The following is a 24,165-nucleotide window of genomic DNA, read 5'->3' as shown; positions in this document are numbered from 1 at the left end:
TAATCAACAAGACTGGTATTCCCATTTCAGCTAACAACTATAAAAAAGACAAGTAGGAGCATAATTTTATTAGGTAAAAACTTAAAATTATAATATCTTGGGTGATCTGTTTATTCTTAACCTGAAATTGTGTCACAGCCAGCCAAATACAACCAAGGAGAGGGATTAATAAGACCCTTGAACACAAGTGCTATAATAACTTTTGCCTTGAGCTTCAGTGTCTGAAAACCTACAGTTCCACATTCGCTGTCAATGGCCCTCAGGGAGGAGACGCTGGACTGTTTGTATCATAGAGCGAGATTGTTACCACGTTTCAAGCTTATAGTAATGGTTGGAAGGGTGCAGTCGACAGCTGTCAGCTCTTGTGTTAAAAGTTCAAGGAAATGCAGTAAAAATTAAGAGATTTTGGGCCTGGTCAAACCAAGTGTCAGGTCCTACTGGCTGTTCCTTCTGAAGGAAAGATTTTGATGAATGGAAGGGAGAGGAGTCTCTCTGATGTCCATCTTGCAAGACCACCATTTTCAGGTAGCCGTGGGTCTCACATAGGTCCTATATACATTTATAACAGGGAAAATCATTGTATCCCTATCACAAACTTCTTGAACACTAGCTTTTTTACAGTTGAATTACAAGAGACAGAGGGTTGGTATGCCCAATTATTTCACAGCAATGATTTTTAAGTCTTTATTGTAGTTACCAATAAAAAATGTCAGCCTAAATATTCTAAACTTGTTCTAGTAAGAATACATGATGATGGAAGATGATATCCTACTGTACTGGTGCAAGGAATATGGTGCAGCATGCCATTCGAGACCCAGCATTACCTGTAGAAAGGGAACCACTATCTCCACCTTTTCCAAGATCATCCTCACCTTCATGGACTACCAGACCACGTCCCACAACAGAGTTACTTCCCCACAAACTTATGTCCATCTCCATCTGCAATGGGAAGGTGAATATGAAATTAAAAAATTTCTGCAAACTATAGTACAAAAATGAGCAATATAATTCAATTCATGAATACAATACATGATGCTCAAGATAACATGTCAAAGTTGGATTACAGAACTTGTGTGTTTTACGATCATGAGAGGGAGAAACCACATTAGACATTAAGGAGAAAATTTAGATACATTTGCTGTGACTATTTGTAAGCTGTGCTCACTGAAAATAAACAAAGCGCTCATGTATGAATTTGCTATATATCAAGAGCTTTTTCCCCCTTATAAGGGAGATAGCAAAATCAAAGGCACATACCCATTCCCACTCATTCCACTCCCTTCCACCACCCTTTCCTCCCTCTCATCTCAGTTCCTCATGGATGATGGGTTATCCTGTACCCTGCACACTGCCATGGGTCAGAAACAATGTAGCAAGACACAGTACACAGCAAGGCCACTTCACTTAATCAGCGATCCCCTATCCATCCCCTCATGTAGAACAAGAGAAGATGGGGAGAAATCCTTTTGGGTTGTGTCACAATATCATTCACACATAAGCACCCCCTATCCTCCATCCCCCCCTTCCCTTGCATAACAGTATCATCTATATGTATTCACTTTCCACTCATCCCTATCTCTTGCCTTCTCCCTTCCTTGCTCAACAGACATTCCCCTCTTCCTTGATGCCCCCTTTACTCCCATCCATCCATCTTATCTTCAGTCATCCCAAGTTCACTCCCTCTACCTCTGCCTTCCACACATCTTTTACTAATTTTTCTTCACTCATTCTTTCCATGTGTCTATGCCTTCCCAATACTGCCTTTTGGCTAGTAGTATTGCACTGGTCTCACTCCCAAGGTTGGCAAATCGAGCCCTGTCTAGGCCTGTGAGGTTGTGTGTGTTTGGTATATCAAATCGGAGATATGCGAGACCACAGGTAGGAGATAGTTGGAGAAGGCCAGTCCAGTGCTTAATTGGGGTAGATTCGGGCATAAAGCTCAGGAGTGTTACACTAGCCTCCTGGCTAGTACAGTGGTAGAATGCTGGCTTTGTAGTCACAGAGTCGGCAGATCGAGCCGCATCCAGGCCTGTGAGTGTAAGCTGTTTACTGAGGAGGTTACTGCCGTGGCTGGGCACCAAAGTGGGGGTGGGGTTACCTTGGCTGACATTCTTTCTATTCCTCCCTCTCCTCTCCTTTCTTGCCTCTCCCTCTCTTTTCCTTCCTTTCTCCCCCTCCCACTCCTTTCCTTTCTTGCCTCTCCATCTCCTTCCTCCCTTTCTCCCCTTCCCTCTCCTTCCTTCCTTTTTCCCCCTCCCTCTCCCTTACTTTCTCCCCCTCCCTCTCCCTTCCTTACTTTCTCCCCTCTCTCTCCCTTTCTCCTCCTCTTTTTTCCTTTCCTTCCTTTCTCTTCTCCTTCTCCCTTCCTTTCTCCCACCAGTTCTCTCCCTTCCTTCTTTTCTCCCCCTCTCTCACCCTTCATTCATTTCTCCCCTCCCCCTTCCTTCTTACCCCTCCCTCTCCCTTCTTTTCTCCCATCACACTCTCTCTACCATTTTTCCTTTCTCCCACTCCTTTCTCTCCCTTCCCTCCTTTCTCCCACTCCCTATTCTTACTTCCTCTCTTCCCCTACCCCACCCCTTCCTTTCTTTCTCCCACCCTTCCTCTCCCTTCTTTTCTTTCTCCTACCCCTCCTTTCCCTTCCTTTATTTCTCCCACCCCTCCTCTCTCTTCCCTCTTTTCTCTCACCCTCCCTCTCCCTTTCTCTCACCCCTCCCTCTCCCTTTCTCTCACCCCTCCCTCACCATTATTTCTTTTCTCCCACCCCTCCCTCTCCATTCCTTCCTTTCTCCCTCTCCCTCCATACAACACCAAGCAAACCTAAAACTAGGTATGATAAATGGAGACTAAAAGACAACCCCATGAGCACAGCTCCTTTCCTGTATAGTACAGTTCGGCAAATCCAATATATATATATATATATATATATATATATATATATATATATATATATATATATATTTATATATATATATATATATATAGCTTTACATAACATGCACACTGCATACAAATACAGGGTATTTACATATTATATGTTAAACTGTGCAACTGGTAGCTATCATTATCAAGAGTTTCACAAAAAGACTCACCTTGACATAAGAGTCTCCACTTTCATCAGCTTCAATGTTACCAAGGTCACCAACATGACTGTTCTCCTCCCCAGGAGCTCCGTGACTCTTTTTCTCTGGGTTGTAGTGACCTCTTGCATCTCCGCAGTTGCCACCTTGCATCCCAAACTCGTGTATATGGAACCCATGAAAGCCCGGTGTCAGACCTGGAAGTGGTTATTCAAATAATTTCTAACAAGGAATGGTGCTTACCCCTTTCCTTTGGGGGATTAATACAGCCTGGTAACCAGAATAAAAATAAAATAAATGCTATTAAACAGTTATAAGTTTGGATTTGTAAAAATTCTAGGTCAGCCACTAGTATTTAACCTAATAAAATGTTAGAATTACAGTTAAAGCAATTTATGTTATATTTAAGAGCAATTTGGTGCTATTTTTATTTTTTTTAATTTGATGACTATACATGTATGTTCATTTAACATGTTTATAATTTATACTTTCAGACTTATAAGATCCATATTTTCTGATTTTCTACATTTTTAGATGGCTTCAAGGGGCTGCCAGCATCCACTTGACTACTTCTGTTTTTATATGTGGTGAGTATATAAAGAGAGGAAAAAAATTCTCCTTGGAAATGTCATTGAAGGTTTGTGAAGCCTATCAGAAGTACTTCAGGATGTCAGTTGAGACCAGAATTAGCCCTGGGCCCCTCACCTCTGTTGAGGGTACTGTAAGATGATGATGAAATGGTGGCTGCGAGGTGCGAAAACGTCCCTGAAATTCTACAAAATATGGATCTGGCTAAACCCAACAGATCACTCCATAAACTGCTTTTTTTGCATGGTGGATGTTAGCATGTGGCAGAAGGGAAAGAATGCTGATGCTGTGCATTACTCAGATCTCCTATCATCAATTGCTCTAATTCCTCATTGTTCCAAATATTCCATGCCAATACCACCTGAAGTCCAAGACACGTATTTTCATGAAGAGGAAGAGGAGATGGATGCTGAAGACTTGACTTACCTGCCTGAGGTACCAGAGAAAGTTCTTCACTTCCCAAATAAAAAAGAAGTACATGTCTTAGTCAGGGATATGGGCTTGATGAAGTCCAATGCAGAGCTATTCACCTCTAGGATGAAGCAGTGGAACTTGGTCAAGGAAGAGATGCAGGTGACAAGTCAGAAGTTGGCACGAACCTTTCTCAGGCTTTTACAATCTTAGGGATGGCTTCTGCTTCTGTCAAGATGTTCCTGGACTGTTTGACAATATTGGGGTGCCATTTGTGCCCAAGGAGTTGCTGCTCTCCACAATGGAAACAATTTCCAAATGCTGCCCCTAGAATGTTCAATCTGCCTGAAGGAAGACAGTGTGAAAATCCTCCTGGATGCTCTGCCATACAACCAGTACAACTGGGGAATCATTGGAGACATTAAGATGGTGGCTTTCCTGCTTGGTCTCCAGGGAGGCTTTATCAAATTTCAATGCTTCCTCTGCCTTTGGGAGATCAGAGCCACCTCTGACCACTACAACAGGAAGAAGTGGGATCAGTGAATAGAATTTGTAGTTGGGACCAAAAATATCATGTGGGAGCCACTGATTGATTCCAGGATTGTGTTCATGTCGCCACTGCACATTACGGTGAGGCTGATGAGGCAGTTCATAAAGACTCAACCAGGAATCAGCCACTTTTAAGTACCTTCTCCAGTTCTTCCCCTTATTCGGTAAGCAGGTGCCCTGCAGAGCAACTGCTGGCTCTAGCCAATTGTTTTGCTCTGCTGGAAGACAAGATTGCTGAAAATCAGGATTTCTTGGTGTTGGGGGACTCCATGGTGCAAGGCTATGACAACATCCTGCAACAGAAGACTAAATGACATTGCAAGCTTGCATGTCAACCAGGCCGTGGGATGTCTGATTGTACCCAGACCATCAGGGAGCAAAGGTGGACGAACACTGTTACGTTTGTTCGCATGGGAAGTAATGATGTGGGTAGGGCGAGATCAGAGGACCATTTTTGGAATTACAAGGCCCTCCTTCAGGAAAAGGAATGTGGGAGCTGTCACATAATCTGTGGGACTCTTCCAAGGACCTACGCTGACTCGTGCTGGAATAGTAGAGCCTTAGGGGTCAATGAGAGGATCTCGCAATTGTACACACAACTGGGATTCCACTTTCTTGATCCTTGGTATCTCTTTTCCAGGTGTCATGACTTTTATGCTTCTGATGGGATCCACCTTACAGAGGCAAAGCTGTTCTTACAAACCTCATTTTGGGAGTTTGTAAAGAACTAGTTCCTTTTTTTGGGGTAGAAACTCAAAGGGAAGGGGGAATAGAGTGTACTGAGGAAATCCATAGGGTATAGCAATAATGTAGACCAATATGTCATCCAGGAGGTGCTCAGATGAGAGGGAGGGTGGGAGGGGTGTGGAGTGTATTTAGGGATGAAATGGGTGGGAGTGTTTTTATGCCTTTCCCTTTTTGGCTACCTCCCTTGAAAGGGGGAAAAAGCCTTGGTATATGTATGTATGTATGTAATATGTCAGTGTAAGACAAAATATTTTAGGATATAATGTCAGTAGAGGATGAAATATTACATTAGGATTTAATGTCAAAGGTCAACATACCATAATAGAATGTAATGATAGTGGACAAAATATCATGATGGGATGTAATGATAGTGGAGCACAAAATATCACAGTGGGATATAATGTCAATGGAGGACAGAATATTGTTTCAGGTAGTAATGCCAGACAGAATGTCAATGAACAACAGTTGGCCGGTTTGGGATGTGGTGACAGAGGGGGGCAAGGTATACATAAGAGATTGGATGACTGAGGGACCAAATGTCTGTGATGGGGCAAATGTCCATGAGGCACTGAATGTCAATGAAGGACCAAATGTCAATATAGAGCAAGGTGCCAATAAAGAACAAAATTATAATGTAAGGCATGATGTTGAAACTCAAATATATCAAAAAGAAATCATGAATTTCTTAAAACCATGTACTTTAATGCTTGTAGTATTAGGGACAAATTCCAAGAAATCCAGGTGTATGTCAAAAGGGAAAATCTAGATATGATAGGAATAACCGAGACATGGTTAAATGGTGGAGAGTTTGAAGCTGAATTTAATATTGTGGGATTTAAACACTTTCATCAGGATAAAAACCATAAGAAAGGTGGGGGTGTTCTGTTGTACATTAAAAGCAATGTCCATGCCTGTGTTTTACAGAATGTGAAACAGGAGGCATATAATGGTTTGTGGGTAGAATTAAACCAAACAAATGGACAAAAAATTACATTATCATTAGCAGACAACAAACTGTCGTTTCAAAACTGTCAACTTTCTGCAACCAGGACTTATTGATAATAGATTTCAATTTTACTGACACTGATTGGATGACCCTTGAACATGGCCACATAGGTAGTCGCTTCATAGATTTTCTTGGTGACTACTTAGTTCAGCATGTAAAAGAGACCACAAGACATGGAAATTTACTTGATCTATTGATCACTAGCCACAAAAGTATGATAACCGATGAAGAAATTGGTGAAACTATTGCAAATAGCAATCACATCTTAGATTCAAACCGCTAAATTTTTTTAGAATAGATACTTGTGTATCTAAAATACCCTAATTTAGTAAAGCTCATTTCATAGGGCTACGCTGGGAGCTTCAGGTTACAGACTGGGAGGCAAAATTAAATGAAAGACCTGTAGATCGGATGTGGGAAATATTTCAAAATATGCTTACTAAGATGATTCATACTTACATCCCATTTAAGGGCAGATGTCCCCCAAATCATTTGTGCCCAAAATGACTTGACAAAAAAACTGAAAAAAATATTGCTCAAAAGAGACTGGCTTATAAGAAATACAAGTGCTCAGGTGCACCTAATGAATATCAAAGTTATGTAATAATACAGATTTAAAAAAAGGCAAAAAAAAAAAAAAAAAAAGAAAAGAAAAAGAAAGAAAAAAGACAATATGAAATGAATATCGCTGATAGATCTAAAGAGAATCCCAAAGAATTCTATTGTTACATTAGAGATAAAAAGGTTATTAGGAATCACATTGGCCCACCATTATCTGCTGATGGTCAACTTTAATATTCAAATGAAGGAATGTGCAATATTTTAAACAACTATTTTAGCTCAGTATTTGTAAACGAAACAACTCAAAGTGAACTCCATACTGAAACCTGTGAAAAGTCTAGGGTGAACTTACTATGTTAAAAACAAAAGAAAAAATTAAAAGGTGTATAGAACAACTCAAAGTTAATAAAACACCAGAGCCTGATGGTTGGCATCCAAGAATTTTAAAGGAAATGAAAGATGAGATTGTTGTTCCATTAGAAATTATTTTCAAGAAATCCATCATATCCAGAGATGTCCCAAGCGAAAGGAAGATAGCTACAATTACTCCCATATTCAAAAAAAAAGTGACAAAAAGAAACCAAATAACTAAAAGCCTATAAGCTTGACTTTAATTGTAGGAAAAATTATAGAAACAATCATCAGAGATGCTATCGAACATCATTTAGAAAGTAATTATTTGATAAATGATAGCCAGTATGGATTCAGATGGAAACATTCTTACATGACTAACTTACTCGAATTTTACAACAGTCAAAACATCTTTTTATTATTTTCAAAACTTTGTCATACTCCTCCCCCATTGTATATCTGATCTCCCTTTTACTTCCTTTATTTTTTGTTTGGCTTCTCTTCCTATGTTTCTCTAGCCCTACCTTGAAATAAAACCCTGAATGCTCACTTCTCTTCCACTATCTTCTTCACTTCATTATCCCACTACCTTTACTTCCATTCCCTCCCATCCTCCTTGTTCCACATACCATCTTTGCACACCCCCATTCCTCATCCACTCCTATGTCTATCCTATCCTCCACCACCTTCCACACTTCTCTCAGCATCACTTGGTACTCCTGTTCCTTTTCCAGCTTATTTAAAAAAGCTTACTCTAAGCACCTCTCTACCTTCTACCCTTTCCCTCTTTCTCTACCTATCTTTCACTCAATTTACTTTCAACCACCAATCATTCTTCAACTGTGTATTGGTTCAGAAGGTTGTTCTTCTCTAGGGCTGCTGTGTGTCTCGGGATTTGTCCCCTTTCATCACTTAGTGTTGCCTCTTGAAAATTTTGCTTGATGATACTATCCTTCCTGCATACCAAGTGCACATGTATACTTACCAGAAATGTTTCCACTGACAGTAACAGGTTGTATCATGGCTATCTGGTCAAAGGTAATTTGTCCTTCTATCCTGTGGGGTGAACCAGCCATTGGTTCCAAGAGACATTCTGCACGGCGCCTCTGCAACATAAGTGATTTTGTAGATGTACAGAATCTATCACACCTGTCCAACATAATTTGGGCAAGGTATATTCATACCAAGCACTGTTTTAATTATAACCTCTTCCACAACAATAACAGAGCACAGTCTCTGGCCTGCTGTATGAAAATGTGAACAAGTTAATATTTCTTGGCCTATGGCTTGTGTGAATTTTGATAAGAATCAAATACATGGGAGGCACTTTAATGCAAAAATTTGAGTAGTTTGGTTGAATTTCTTGTATATTCAGTCATCTGAAAATAAAAACTCTAAAATAAGCTTGTTAACACATCACCTATACATTAAAATACTGGTACACGCATTTCTCTTGGGGTAATGAACCCATGGGAAATACTTTACTGAAAAATGTTCAAAAGTGTCATGCAAGTTGTTAAATTCTTGTTATTGCCAGCACACTATAAAGCCCCAGTCACGCTATCATGAATCACATCAAATGTTATGAATTTGAGAAGCTGCAGGTTGACTTTGTCTACGGTATTCTAAACTTCATTAAAGACAATTTAATAATGTGTAATATTTGTATAGGTACCTTCTCTCAGTTTGTCATTCAGTTTCTCAATATATGACACAAAGGTAATATGACATTTAATTATTTTTTCTTTTAACCAAGTCATTTCTACTCAAATGAACTCACATGAGTCATGATAGTCTGACTAGGGTTTACAGTTTCCAGTCAAACATTAATTAACTGGCCATTACGAGCAATGTGATAAATTATAACTTACTACATACACAGTTTTCCAGTTCCTGGCTGGTATTATTCATAACTAAAATATTTTGCATACATTTGTCTAACTGTATTTACCCCATTTTAGTATACAGGAAAAGAGCAATACTCAGATCCCATCTATTCTCCAATTTTATCATACCTAGCCTCAAATTCATGTATTGTTTCAACCTGGGTTATTCCAAGTATTTATGTATCTATAGGGAAAACTGTACAGTATTTTTTCACATCCTTTAGACATGTGATCTTTCATAATTTGTTCCCATGACCTCTTAAAGCTCTCCCACCCTTAATCAAGAGATCTCTTCTGTCAATGCAACTTATTCCCTTTGGTGAGCTGAATAATGCAATCATATCACCTCTTTCTCTTCTATCTTTCAGAGTTGAGACCCAGTGCTTTTAGTCTTTTCTCATAGGGTTTACCAGCTGGGCTGGGAACCAATTTGGTCACTGCCCTTTGTATTCTTTCAATCTTATATCCTTCACCCTGTATGGGGACCATACTACTGACATATGTCTTGGATGTATCAGAGTTTCGATGAGTTTCACAATCTTTTTCACAATCCTGCTAATATGTTTGTAAGGTGACAGATTGTCTTTTATCAACATGCCCAAGTCTTTCTCCTCTATTAGTTTTATAATGGGTTCTTTTCCCAAGGAATAGTTTAATATTTTTGCCACTTTTGACCACTTCCGGTACTTAGCATTTTTTGTATTGAAACTAGTTTCCCATACTCCATGCAAAAATAGGGTCTAGATCTTTTTGCAATAGTCTACATTTTTTTTTATTCTTCATGATTTTTGCATAATCTGTACCCATGTTCACACATTTTTGTTATACTTTCCATCATGTCACGATGTTAGGTTTTATAATTAATTGGTTATGGTAGTGTATTTGCATCTAATGGCGAGTGATAAACATTCGCTGGGTAGTATGTCATGATTTATCACATTGATTGTCATGGCTAGATAGTTAATGTGACTATTCAGTAAACTGTTCAAGAACATTTCATTTAATAATACACAACAGGAACTACTACGTACATCATAATTGTCCGTCAGTAGCACACCACCTGTGCACTAAGTGAACTGGGGAGTAGGGTGTATGGGAGAGGAGTGAATGATGGTGTGCCAGTATTCAGCTTGTTACAGTGCATGGGTTAGGGGTCTCCACACACTTTATTGTATCTCATTAATGGCCAATTTCTATTCATTTAAATACAGAATAAAAATAATTTGTTTTACAATGGGTAATTTATTCTGAAAATTATGAGTTCAAAAACATCCTGAATATCATATATATATATATATATATATACATATATATATATATATATATATATATATATACACATACATACACATACACCAATGGCTTTTTCCCCCTTACAAGGGAAGTAGCCCCCACCCATCCCAAAAAAGGCATAAAATCCACTCCCACCCTTTTCATCCCTACATACACCACTCCCATAACCCCCACCCCTCCCTGCCTTGGGTCAGAAGCAATGTAGAAATGGGCAATAGTGGCAAAATGCCATCCTTAAACTATTCCTTGTCAAGTGAACACATTACAAAAGCAAAAGGGGAGAAAGACTTGCGAGTGTTGATAAAAGACAACCTGTCACCTGACAGACATATTAACAGGATTGTGGTAGAGACATATGGTCTACTGCAGAAGATTAAAGTGGGATTCTATTATATGAATGTAAAGATGAAAAGATTCATCAAAACCCTGATACACCCAAGACTGAATATACATCAGTTGTATGGTCCCTCTACAAATCAAAGGATATAAGCAAGATTGAGAGATTACAAAGGGTAGCAACCAAACTGATCCCCTGTATGGCAGATAAACCACAAGACTAAAAGTACTGGGTCTGCCAACTTTGAAAGACTGATGAGAAAGTAGTACAGTGAGTCCTCATTATAGATACATATGTATTCCTGAAAACCTTACCGCAAATTGAAATTACCGTATACCAAACCCACGTTTCGACTTATGGGAGACATACCTTCTCCCTGCTCTTTCCTCTTCAAAATATCTAATTTTACCTCCAAAACATGAGCGGATACTGTATCTGTGAATTTTTCTTACCATAAATAGAATCAAGGGTAGTAATTACCAAATACCGTAACTGTGAATTTACCGGATAAGGAATTACCGTATAAGGAGGACTCACTGTAATATTATTAGTGTTCAGGTCATAAAAGGGGATGGATTGCAACGATAGAAGAGATCTCCTAATTAAAGATGGGAGGGTTTTAAAAGGTCATGGAAGTAAATTAAGAAAAACCACATGCCTGAGAAGTATGATAAGGGTTACTAGGCTGGATAGAGTGAAAAATAAGGCAGTGAGAAGGAGAACAGGGGTGGAAAAGGAGTTGGGAGACAGGGTTGATGAAAGAGTATTGGGATGTTTTTGACACATGGAGGGAATGAGTGAAGAAAGACTAGTAAAAGAGGTGTGGAAGAAGTGAACATGAGAGGTTGACCTAGGATAAGATGGATGGATGGGGTAAAAGGGGCACTGATAAAGAGGGGAATGTCTGTTGAGGAAGGACGGGAGAGGACAAAAGATAAGAGTGAATGGAGAATGGTTATGTATGGATGATACTGTGATGCATGAGGGGGGGTGGGTGGGGGTTGGGGGGTGAGGGAGTATGCGAAATAAATTGACACAGCCTGAAGGGATTTCTCCCCCATCTTCTCCTTTTCTGTATGAGGAGACAGAGAGGTGGGGTCGCTGAATTAATGAAGTGGCCTTGCTGTGGATATGCTCTGTCCTTTGACACTGCTTCTGACCCAGGGCAGTGGACAAGATGCAGGGATGTCCTGTCATCCAAGAGGTGCCAAGATAAGAGGTAGGGAAGAGGGTGGAGGGGAGTGGAGTATGTAGGGGATTGAATGAGTGGGATTGGTTTCTATGCCTTTGTTTTTTGGCTACCTCCCATGTAAGAAGGAAAAAAGCCTTGTTATATGTATGTACATATCAAAAAGATGTGAAGAAATACAGTCGAGTTTTCCATATGGATGTATAAATATGTTGAATAGCTTAGGTGATATAGCCCAAGCTCAAACAATAAACAAGTTCAAATTTAAATATGATAATTAGAAATCAAAGATATAGATCAAGTTGAAACCGTACATGAATTTGGGTCTGTGTTAGAAAATTAGAGAATAGGACCCAACGAGCATTACTCCTTACCTGTATACTACAATTTGGTAAATATATTGTATTTGAGAGAATACAAAGGACAGCAACCAAACTGGTCCCCAGCATGGCAAATAAATCATACAAGGAAAGACTAATAGCACTAGGTCTGCCAATTTTTAAAGATCGAAGAGAAAGAGGTGATATGATTACAGTATATAGTTCACTAAAGGGAACAGATTGCATTGACAGAAGATGTCTGATTAAAGATGGGAGGGCTTTAGGTCATAAGAGTAAAAGAAATACCACATGTGTAAAGATGTGAAGAAATACATATTTCCATAGAGATGGGTAAATACTTGGAATAGCTTTGGAAGTGATATTGGTCGAGAGTTCAAATCTGAATATGATAATTGGAAATCAAATATATAGATTAACTTGGAGCTGTACATGAATTTGAGGCTAGGCACGACTGAACAAAAAAAGAGATGGGATCCAACGAGCGTCGCTCCTTTCCGGTACGCCACAAGTAGGTAAATTACGTAAATACATACTGAATGCATACGAATTTCATGTACACCAACGAAGTTTAAAAGTACTTACGATTGCGCTAGGGTTCGTGGCTTTTCCTGAGCAACCTGTAGTATGATAAACAGCTAGGCCCGCTATAATTGCTCCAATACCCAGGAAAACCACAGCTGCAGCTGTGTATGCAATACACTTTCCCATTATTTTCCCTGAAAATAGTGGTTCACATGAGTCACATCCTATGTACTTGGGATTACGACTTATGATTAAAAAATGGGGAAGGGAAAGTTTTCAGTTTACACTCCACTTTGTTGGTCGAGATTTCTTCATGTTGCCCCCAACACAGTCCGCTTTGTCCTGAAATGCTAATGCAAGAAGTAAATTTAAAGGGTTACCACTAAGTCCAGGTAAAACAATATATTTTCTCTTTTGTAATGTTATTTATTTTCATGATAACATGTTCTAAACAAATATCGGTATTTTTCGGAAGTGCACACCTGTGCGATAAAGCATTGGACAATTAAATACTGATTTTGTAAATTATAATACATACAAGTATTATACGTTTTTGTTGGTGGGAATCAACATTAAAAATTAAAGAACATATACACTACCGAACGAAGCTGCGATCATAGGATCGAGACGCCATGTCTTTCCAGTCCCGCTAAAAGCAAATATACTACCGAACGAAACTGTGACCATAAGATCTAGAACAAGACCCCAGTACTTCCGTCAGTACTTCGCACGGTACATATTCTAAAACAGTGCTACGGAGCTCAATCATGAATTTCTTAAAGCTATGCAACTTCTGTATAACCGGCCGTCAATATCCTAACGACAACATCCTCTCACATTTACATTATCGTCGAATACACCTTTTATCGCATGTCCTGCCCGCTCATCCACCATACTGTCCTCGACTTCTAGAAAGTATCTTAGCTCCTGACACTTGTCAACGAAGATCTGTAGCATCTTTGTACAAGTTGCTTTACCCTTGCTCTCCAACAAACAGTAACCGACGGATATAGACGTATCACCGAACGACACTCTTATGACGTCAAATCTACTCGAAAAGGTCTGGAGTCATGCTAAAGTTCATCCATGAACCAACATCTTGAAGCTGCTGGTTTCTCCAGACCTGTATCATTCGCATATATTATCACCATCTGGCCAAACTTCTGGTTATACAAGAATCTCTCTTGGCCTTCCTCTGCTGACGTTCTGCCCAATTTCCATCTATGACAAGCTCATCTTGTGTTGTTGGATCTTTCGGTATGTTTCGTCTTCTTTCTCGTCTGATCGTTTTCTCTGAGGCTTAATTCTTCGTCCGGGATGCGCGCTATGACCTTCTCGTCATTAACGCTAGATATAACCCTGGAGATTATCTGCACATGATTACAGCCAATCTCTTCCTTTCTGCTTTAGCCTTGTCTACTTTCATTGCTGAATCATCTGATACATGGTTGTGTTCTCCAGTTTCTCTTAGTTGATTTATCTCTAAGTTTGTCACCACGCACCCTCTATTCGGTTCTTTACTTAGTATTTTACTATGTATTTTCAAGATCAAAGATATCTTGGAATTTCAACAATAATGGGCATTTCCATTTTTCATTGATTTATACATTTCTTTTAATATATTGATTTCTGGTTCTGAATTGTGATGTCCATAAATTATAGCACATTAGTGGTTATTATGAAATTAATCAAATGTGGGAAGGTGTCTTCCTGCATATGGGTAAATGACAATGTTGGGAAATGGATGAGTGGAAATGTGATGTGGAAAAATGTCCATGTGGGAAACTGTCCGTATACCAACAGAGACACACAAACACGAAGGCACACACAGACACACGCACACACAAAGAGACACACGCACACACAAACACGAAGGCACACACAGACACACGCACACACAAAGAGACACACGCACACACAAACACGAAGGCACACACAGACACACACGCACACACAGAGACACACGCACACACAGACACCCACGCACACACAGACACCCACGCACACACAAACAGACACCCACGCACACACAAACAGACACCCACGCACACACAAAAAGACACCCACGCACACACAGACACCCACGCACACACAAAGAGACACACGCACACACAAACACGAAGGCACACACAGACACACACGCACACACAAAGAGACACACGCACACACAGACACCCACGCACACACAAACAGACACCCACGCACACACAAACAGACACCCACGCACACACAGACAGACACCCACGCACACACAAACAGACACCCACGCACACACAAACAGACACCCACGCACACACAAACAGACACCCACGCACACACAGACACCCACGCACACACAAACAGGCACCCCCCAAGGTCTAAGTAAACAAAGTGGTTAGACCTTATATTCTTAGATCTTGGCACCCCACACACACAAACAGACACCCACGCACACACAAACAGACACCCACGCACACACAAACAGACACCCACGCACACACAAACAGACACCCACGCACACACAAACAGACACCCACGCACACACAAACAGACACCCACGCACACACAAACAGACACCCACGCACACACAGACACACGCACACAGACACACACGCACGCACATACACACACACACACCGCAGGCACACGCAACGTAGACACACGCACACACAAACAGACGCGCACACACAAACAGGTACACACACACAAACAGACACACGCACACACAAACAGACACGCACGCACACACAAACACACACACACGCGCACACAAACAGACACGCACGCACACACAGACACGCGCACACACATGCACGCGCACACGCACACACACACACGCACACACACACACACACACACACACACACACACACACACACAATACGGCGGTCCGGGTTGTATTCCCGCCCAGGGATGAAATAATTTCAGTATCGCTCTGCTGCGAGTCGTTACTCCAACTCTCGTGGGCGGGGAGTTGGGTGTGTGCGCGCGTGTAAAGTCACAGCATTACCCATAGATCGGTCATATATGACCTCTCCCTCTTCTGGGAGGGAAATAGCTGTTGATCACGAATCCTACACGTGATCCTAGACCATGGTAAATCACACACACACACACACACACACACACACACACACACACACACACACACACACACACACACACACACACACACACACACACACACACACACACACACACAAAATCACAAAAAACACACACACACACCAATCACACACACAAAAGCACACACAAGTGCGCAGTGAAATAAGTGAACAAATGAATCTGATCTCCTGCATTGCATCATTTTTTCGTGGTAGCTTTGATATCGTCCATCCGTCTTACTATCAGACCATTGCGAAACTGGAGGCCAGAATGCTGGATAATGGCACTACACAGGCGGGGTCCTCAGCCCCACTCTGTTCAATGTGCTCATCTCCAACATTCTGGAACTCTCTCTCCCCATTGGGTGCAAAGTTGTCTCTTATGCAGACGACATTGCGCTCATAATTACTGGGAAGCGGCGGCATTTCAGCAGAGCCTAGCGCTGCTGAAGCACTGTAGCGACCAAATGCTGCAGGTTAGGGTTGAAGATCTCCCCTTCCAAATCGAAGGTCTTGGCGTTAGGACTCTGGAATGAAAGGGAGCACCTCACCATCCAGGGCCTTAGGCTGGACTGGGTTCCCCAGTTTCAGTACCTGGGGTTCTTGATTGGCGAGAGGCTCACCTTCCAGAAGGAGCTATCCTATCTGAAGAAGAGGCTGAAGGCTAGAAACACAGTCATGAGAGCAATGATGGGGAGGGTACTTGATGCTACACACCAGGTCCTTTGCACGTTCTACGTGCAAACGGTCCGCAGTCTAGTGGACTACGCTGCCACAGCTCTCATAACTGTGGCGACTGCTACGCTTGAAGACCTAGAGCCTTGCCAAAATCTCGCAGCGAGGATTATCTTATGGGCTCAACCTTGGATCAAGATGGTTAACCTCCAGATGGAGGCTTCGTTGCCTTCATTAACATCACGGGTCAGAAGGCTGGAGGTTGACTATCTTGCCGAGGTAGCCTAGTCCAGAGCCCCAGGATAACTGAACCGAGTCAGAGCCTTGTGATAGCTCTGGGACGGGTGGATAACCTTATCCATTGCGGCACCTGGCTATCTCAAGCGGCTAGACTCCTGGACTCCTTCGGGCTTACCAGTGCTCTCCTTGAAAAGGGTAGGGACTCTCCTCACCCAGAGTTCAAGTCCCCACCTCCATGGCTGTCGGTACCTGCAGCTTTCGTTGTTGCTAAGCTTCCCAGTAAGAAGAAGTTATGTGACCAGAGTGCGAGCACAAGCCCTACAGGGCATCCGCGCACTGTCGAGACCTGGGACAGCGGTCTATCATACAGGGGTTGCCTTCGTGACGGATGGTTTGACCTTTAGTAGGAGGGTATCTGATCATGCGTCCATTCTCCATGGTGAGGCCATAGCGGTCCAAGGAGCGTTAGAGCATGTTCTAATATCTCGAATTGGTCCTGTGGTGGTCCACACGGACTCCCAGTCTCTGTTAGGCAGCTTGGATTCAACCCAGCCCAGCGACAATGTACTTCTGACTTCCATCCTAGCACTCCTGCTGAAGCTACACCAGCAAGGTAGGAGTGTTACGCTCAACTGGGTGTCGAGCCATATGGGCGTCCCAGGCAATGAGCTAGCCGACGCGGCAGCGGAAGCGGCGCGCCAAAGACCCGAAGTCTATGATGTCGTCCCTTTCAATATAAATCAGTTCCGTATACGCACCAGGGGTCTTAGCCAGGTACAACGGTTCCTCGAGCACAGACTGGAGGCAGAGGTATCAGAGAGGGCGAGGTGGTACAGGGCAGTGACCGACTGCGGGCCCCTTGTACTTCCTCGCTTTACACCTAGAAAAGTAGAAACTCTGCTCTTTCGGTCGAGGCTAGAGGACCGTTGTTTCTGGCAAATAAAAAGGAATCCATCACAAGAAGAGAGAAGATGCCAACATTGCAGCCACCCTGAAGCCACCCTCGAGCACTATTTACAGCACTACCCCATAACTGCTTTTCTGAGGAGAGGGACCCCGACAACACCTGAGAGTTGTGCGCCGCATATGCAGCCACCTCAGCCAATACGAATTGCGTCAGCTGGTGGAATGTCATCACCCCCTTTAAATTCTCTTACACATGTTGATTTATTAGATTTATACCACTGCAAAGGGTGCATTCACAGGGACGTGGATGCATATCCTACATATGTATGCATATCTCGTGAGTGTACGAATGTGCGTGGCCAAGACCACACACTCCTACATTGAAACACCCTTCAAACGGGTCCAATCAAAAGCCCGTGGGAATTATATTCCCGGATTTCAAAAGAATGTCGTCTGGCTGCATAACACAGCCTTACTGTTCAGTATTTCAAAATAATTTGGATTCATACAGTACGGCAGTTTCTCCATCTGTTTATATTATATATATATATATATATATATATATATATATATATATATATATATATATATATATATATATATATATATATATATATACAGTATATTGTGACAAATTGAAAAATGTGGAAAAGAGTCACGGGTCTCGTTCCGAGTTTATTCCTGACCGGTTTCGCTTGTAGAAGCTACAAGTGAAACCGGTCAGGAATAAACTCGGAACGAGACTCGTGACTCTCCCTTTATATATATATATATATATATATATATATATATATATATATATATATATATATATATATATATATATATATTGTGGCATTTTACACTATTCTAAACTAAACCCATCTTATTCGTGTCTGTTTATGATCGAACTGCACGCACAAGGCAAGTCGGAACAGAGTGGAGATAATGACATCGATAAGATATATGAATAGATTGTGTCCATTATTCAGGTCCCTGAACAGCTAATTGGCACATCTCTTACACTCTTCCAATTTATTTCCCCTTCGACTTTGAGAGCACGTGGAAAGCAAATCACTGGGAAATGTTATTAAATGACAGTCTTAGCATTAGTAAAGTATAGAAAGGTAATTTCTGTCTGAACCATTGACAAGGGCATTATGGAGAGAATGAACCTTTTATATATATCTATATATATATATATATATATATATATATATATATATACATATATATGGCATGTTTATTAATTGAAATGGTTTCTTTTGCAAAAGTAACGAATTCTCATGAAAAAATCCCTAGTTACGATTGCTCACGAACATTTGTTAAGCTGTAATTGTACTCTATATTTCAGAGATGCTTTGCATACACTTCATACATCAACTAGCGACGTTGTAAGGAGGCCCTTGAGCAGGTGGAATTAAAAATGCATTTGTGACGTTTGTGCTGGAACAAAGCTTACGGAAGTAGATGTGGGAATTTCCTAATTGAGGCTTTGCTCGTGACGTCACCACTGTGGGGTCGGCCAAATTGTATGCGTAACGCAAGTTGTAAACATAGGGCTAACTAGAGTTCAGAGTTTCAGAAAAAAATATATTTTTTGTGTAGATGTTGGCTGCAATAACAACCAGGAAAAGTGTCCACACCTCTCATTTTATCGTTTCCCTGCCGAGACAGAAGGGAGATACCAATGTTAGGCCCATCCTCCTCAATGCATGTGCAACAACGTGCATGATATTACAAAACAGGTTCTTAAAACAGGTTCTTTCAAACTTTGAATCATTGGTCGTGTTCTTTGTCAACGCTTTCGATTCCTTTAGTATGAAGACGCACTGGATATTTGGTAAATAGAGACTACGATATCTCCACGATGACAATATATTGCCGTTGTCCTGTTACAATGCGCCATGCAATCAAGACCATCGTCGGTTATGGCGGCATTTGGTAACTTACAGCCAGTATATGGCAATATTTATCCACACCTATTTTAACCTATCCACAGGCCTTAGAGTGGGATGGACTTAAGCTTAAGTTTTATTCGAACGAACCCCTGTCCTAACCTGGGTCTAAATATCTTGAAAGATTAAATAGTCCGACATGTATAAATTACATCTACACAATATACCACCATGATAGATGGATTATTTGCGTTTTCGGGAAACATGAAAGTGCTTTCTAAACTAAATAAATGAGCTAATCTTGATGTGTCCACTATGCTTGCCCGTCATAATACTATAGTGCACTGTACACTCCATTCATACAGTGTCCTACACATGACCTTAATAAACCACACGGTGTAAGCAGTTTGCCAACAGTTCATTGTATCATAGCTATACAAAGAAAAGCCTTGTTCCGGGGAAAAGGTCAATAAGTATAGAAAATAAAATGGCGGCAGAGGGCTACTCTGTTGAGAAAAGAACTAAAAACACGATCAATAAGGTCGCCCGTGTGGAGGGAAAGGTGCTTTGGCCAGGAGGAAAAACGGTATTGTGAAGAGTTCTAGAGCGTCCCAGTGGAAGAAAAGTGTCATGGCTGACTTGTAAAAGGTAAACTAAAAACAAAAATACAGGTAGTTTCAAGGGGGGAGAGGCACAGCAACCGATTTTCGAGAAGAATGGCCATGAAAAGAGTGATACAAACGAGATAAAGATGCGACATTGCGACGGAGAGAGAGAGGCTAAGGTACTTCAGCAAGAAACGTTGATAAGGCATAAAGCTTTGAAGCTCATCTCCCGCAAGAATACTGATCAAGACCAATTATCGCAATCATGAGAAACATACATCACACTAGGGGAGTTAAGTCTTCTGCATTGGGTCAGCACTTGTGGTCACTAGGACCGAACACTTTTTTTAAGTTTCGGAGTGAAAGTCGAGTCATTTCGGAAGGAAAAATTTGTGCGTCATTTCGGAAGGAAAAACTTGTGCGTCATCGTAGAAAATGGCATAGCGCTGTGAAAGATAGTCTTCAGTGGAAAAGTCAAGAACTTGAGCCTTGGCGTTGAAAACAACAAATCTAGATTGTTCCAATTAGTTTGACAAGGGTAAGAATTCAAATGTTCCGAGGCGATCCATGCATGGAGCTCAGTTTGAGAATGGCGTCTGGAGATTGTAGATCTGACGTTTTGTTTTAGACACTGAATGTATTGCAGAAAAAAATGGACCCCTGGTGCTCACACAATGAATTGAGATTCTATAACACAAACAACTTTTTTCAACACAGCCCAGTGCTTCCCAACCTTTTTTGGCTGCGACCCTAAATCCACTCTTAGCCTGGAGTCGCGACCCTAATTGTAATAATAAATTCAACCATTTCATGTTATATTTCTACGTACTTGCATAATGTTTATAAAATTTCGTTTTCATAGTTCAGTTTATATTTATTAGTGCAATGAATTTAAATACATTTGAAACTTGAATGAAAAAAAAAGTTAAAAAAGACCTCTGGCGACCCTCAAAAACACCCACGCGACCCTAGTTTGGGTCGCGACCCTGGGGTTGGGAACCACTGACTTAACCTATCCCATGCCCATACGTAAAGCTGGGCGAGATGGAGGGAAAACACCAGAGTAATCTGATCAGGAAAGATGAACTGGGATTCCACGGGACTGGGAAATCCCGCATTGCGTCACATCCACAGAAAAAGGGCCTGGCCTACTCGCCCAACCTGCCTTCCCTCCTGCTTGTTTGCTCAAGCCTGGCGCGCGAGAACCGAAGGCCATGACGCATTCGTTACCTTTTGCATTATCTTGGATGCTTCCTCATGAAAAGTTTGTGTAACTCACTTAGGTACGTGGTAACACGATTTAGTGTGTGCTAGCGCATGTGTGGTATAAGTGAAAACATTCTTAATTGTGTGCGTCTGCAATTGTTGTATTACGTTTAGGTGTGTGTGTTTAGGTGTTTATGCGTCGTGTTACATGAGTATATGGTTATGCATTTGAGAGTGCGTGGGAGCATACGCGTGTACGTGCGTACGTGTACGTGTACGCGTACGTGTACGCTTGGGCAGGTACAAGAGTGCTTACGAGTACGTGTAAGTGAATGCGTCTTTATCACTTACTTATCACCGATCACTTACCAAATCATTTACGAGAGCGACTGCTAGTAATTATTTGGGTAGTGGCCTAAGCAGTTGCACGATTGCATTCTTATTTTATCGTTAATAGCTAGCGCACCTGACCTTGGCCTATAGAGCCATTGTGATTGACATACTTCAAGAAGGTAATAGAAAGGAGGAACTTGAAATTAAGCGATCTGTATGATTGCGCGTGATTAAGCGAGTACGTATGTGCGTGTTTAGATTCGTGCTTATATGCAAAAAGAGTTCTTGTACGTACACAATTGCAATGTTATGACGAATATTTGTGGTGCACAATAAACACAGCAAGATTACCAAAGACCCTACAACGAATCTATTTATCTTTGGTGTGTACCAGTGATTCCCGAGCATGTCCGTGCCTATTCCAGCATACCGCAGATTGGATCTACAGATACAGCGCGTGAAGCGCTGCTGAGAATAGGCATGATATGCGTCACCTCACGCAGGACGCTGTACATTGTTTTTATTGTTATGGGATTACTTTCACCTCGAAAAGATTTACACTCCAGGCTGTAAAATCTAATCTAAATTGCCGTCAATTCACCTGAGACTGCTATAACATTTGTATAACCTATGTTTTCACAGTAAACTCGTATTCATCGTTTGGCAATACATAGACCCGCACTCACTGACAACGTAAAACCTCTATCACTTATTCGGTCACTTGTGCAACGTTCCAGCCATCGCGTAGCTTCAATCATTGTCACACCTCTTCCTAGAGGACAAGGCCATCCTTTTGATAACTTTCCCTCTAACTGCCAAGTCTTAAATCACATGACTATATTGTAACTCGTATCGTACCTTCAGCAATGTCGATAAAATGCTAGATCCGGTAGTGTGGAGCCTCTCGCGTCAATGACGAGTGTGTTCGTGCTTGCTGCAGGGCCTCTACGTACTGACTAGCGTGAAGGTCGTGAGGGTGTAACTGAAGTGTGTGGGGTCGAACAGGCCCCAGGATACAGGACGGGCCCACTACCCAACGACGTGTCTCATCACAGGAAATGACTATGGGTTATGGAAACGAGTGACGTGATGTCAGTGGCTTATCTTTACTCCTGTCTCTTCTTAGCGTGGTGATTAGAATTTGCGTGGTTTTTCTAGCACTTACTTTTATATTCTTACATTCTTTGGCATCAATTCACGTTGCAGAAGTGGAAAGATGGTATATAATTGTCAACCTTTTTACAATTTAGTAAGAAAAAATGATAGTGTAATTCTTTATCATGGTCTACCCCTACTTGCCTATAGTTCTTTGTAATGTTTGTGTACCTTCCCTTCAGTTATAACATCGATGTGGACATCTTCACATTCCTGCCGCACATTGTGATGCTGTGATAAGACTGACCTTTGGGTCTGATCTTGTCGCTCGAGTATTACGCAGAAGTATATAATTTCTATATTTCTTTATATACAACTGACGAGAGTATTCATGCACGATTGATTTAAATTTATTATTTGACAAACTGCAAAATTAAATATGATTTTTGCGTCACGCGTAAAGATAAAAATAACGAATAATCTAACTTGATCACTTCTACATATGTCAAATTCTTTTCGGAGACGTATGATATTTTGTGATATCATCTGCATAGTTTTAAGATCAATACTAATAAATTGTGGAAAATGAAAGGCTCGAGAACGCTTGGAGATCATAAACTAGAACCACGTCGATACGTTACTTTGCAGTATGTCATGTTCTTACCAACTGTAACGAAAAGCGTCGACAGTCCCAAACTATACCCTGATTAAAACCTTTGCCTCTAAGTGTATGTTATTAGATTTGAAACGGTTTACCAGATGATATAACAAAATATTAAAGACATAAATGTAGTCAGTTAGTTTTCAACTAACTTATATATGCAACTTGCTATCACGAAAATAAATACAGGATATATTTTGCACGTTTTTAGGCATATACGAGTATTCCTGTCGCCCCCCCCCCTTTACCCTGACATTTGCCCGATTGAAGACCATAACAACTGCTGTAGTTGTGGTTGGTGCAGTCCCAACTCAAAATAACTGCCACAGTATTCTAAAGCATGGAAAGAAAAAAAATTCTAATTATGATTCAATATCATTGAGCGTGTGCGTGTGATGCATTGCTTCACACTCGTTCAGTGGCCAAAAAATAGGAATGGCACTTCAGGTACATGGGGCTAAGATAAAAGAAACAATAAATGGCTGTTGGATGGATGTAAGATGGGTGAAGGGTGAGTGTATGCCTTGACAAGGCCATCTTCTAAACCTAAGGGGAAAGGACCATGTGGTATATATATATATATATATATATATATATATATATATATATATATATATATATAT

The 24,165-nt window shown here is 41.1% G+C and overlaps 1 protein-coding gene and 1 long non-coding RNA gene across 4 annotated transcripts in view; one reads left to right on the top strand and one right to left on the bottom strand.

Annotated features, from left to right (window-relative positions):
- Positions 1-670: 670 nt before the first annotated feature.
- On the bottom strand, positions 671-22,814 carry LOC143020892 (superoxide dismutase [Cu-Zn]-like). Its single transcript, XM_076177774.1, has 5 exons — positions 22,645-22,814; positions 12,922-13,055; positions 8,279-8,399; positions 3,093-3,277; positions 671-939 (listed from the first exon to the last, which is right to left on the bottom strand). The coding sequence occupies exons 2-5, from the start codon at positions 13,045-13,047 to the stop codon at positions 769-771; spliced, it is 603 nt and encodes a 200-aa protein (XP_076033889.1). The 5' UTR covers positions 13,048-13,055; positions 22,645-22,814; the 3' UTR covers positions 671-768.
- The window catches only part of LOC143020893 (uncharacterized), a 37,313-nt gene continuing 32,221 nt past the window's right edge, over positions 19,074-24,165 (top strand). The window contains exon 1 of one of the 3 annotated variants that reach the window (XR_012965950.1): positions 19,074-20,785. This is a non-coding gene — a long non-coding RNA (uncharacterized LOC143020893). The other 2 variants (XR_012965951.1, XR_012965949.1) reach the window with 2 other exon arrangements.

The sequence above is a fragment of the Oratosquilla oratoria genome, chromosome 41 (assembly GCF_046742065.1).
Source record: "Oratosquilla oratoria isolate Oo_2021 chromosome 41, ASM4674206v1, whole genome shotgun sequence".
Taxonomy (NCBI): Eukaryota; Metazoa; Arthropoda; class Malacostraca; order Stomatopoda; family Squillidae; genus Oratosquilla; species Oratosquilla oratoria.
The sequence above is the reverse complement of the archived record's forward strand: the minus strand, read 5'-3'. Positions and strand labels throughout refer to the sequence as shown.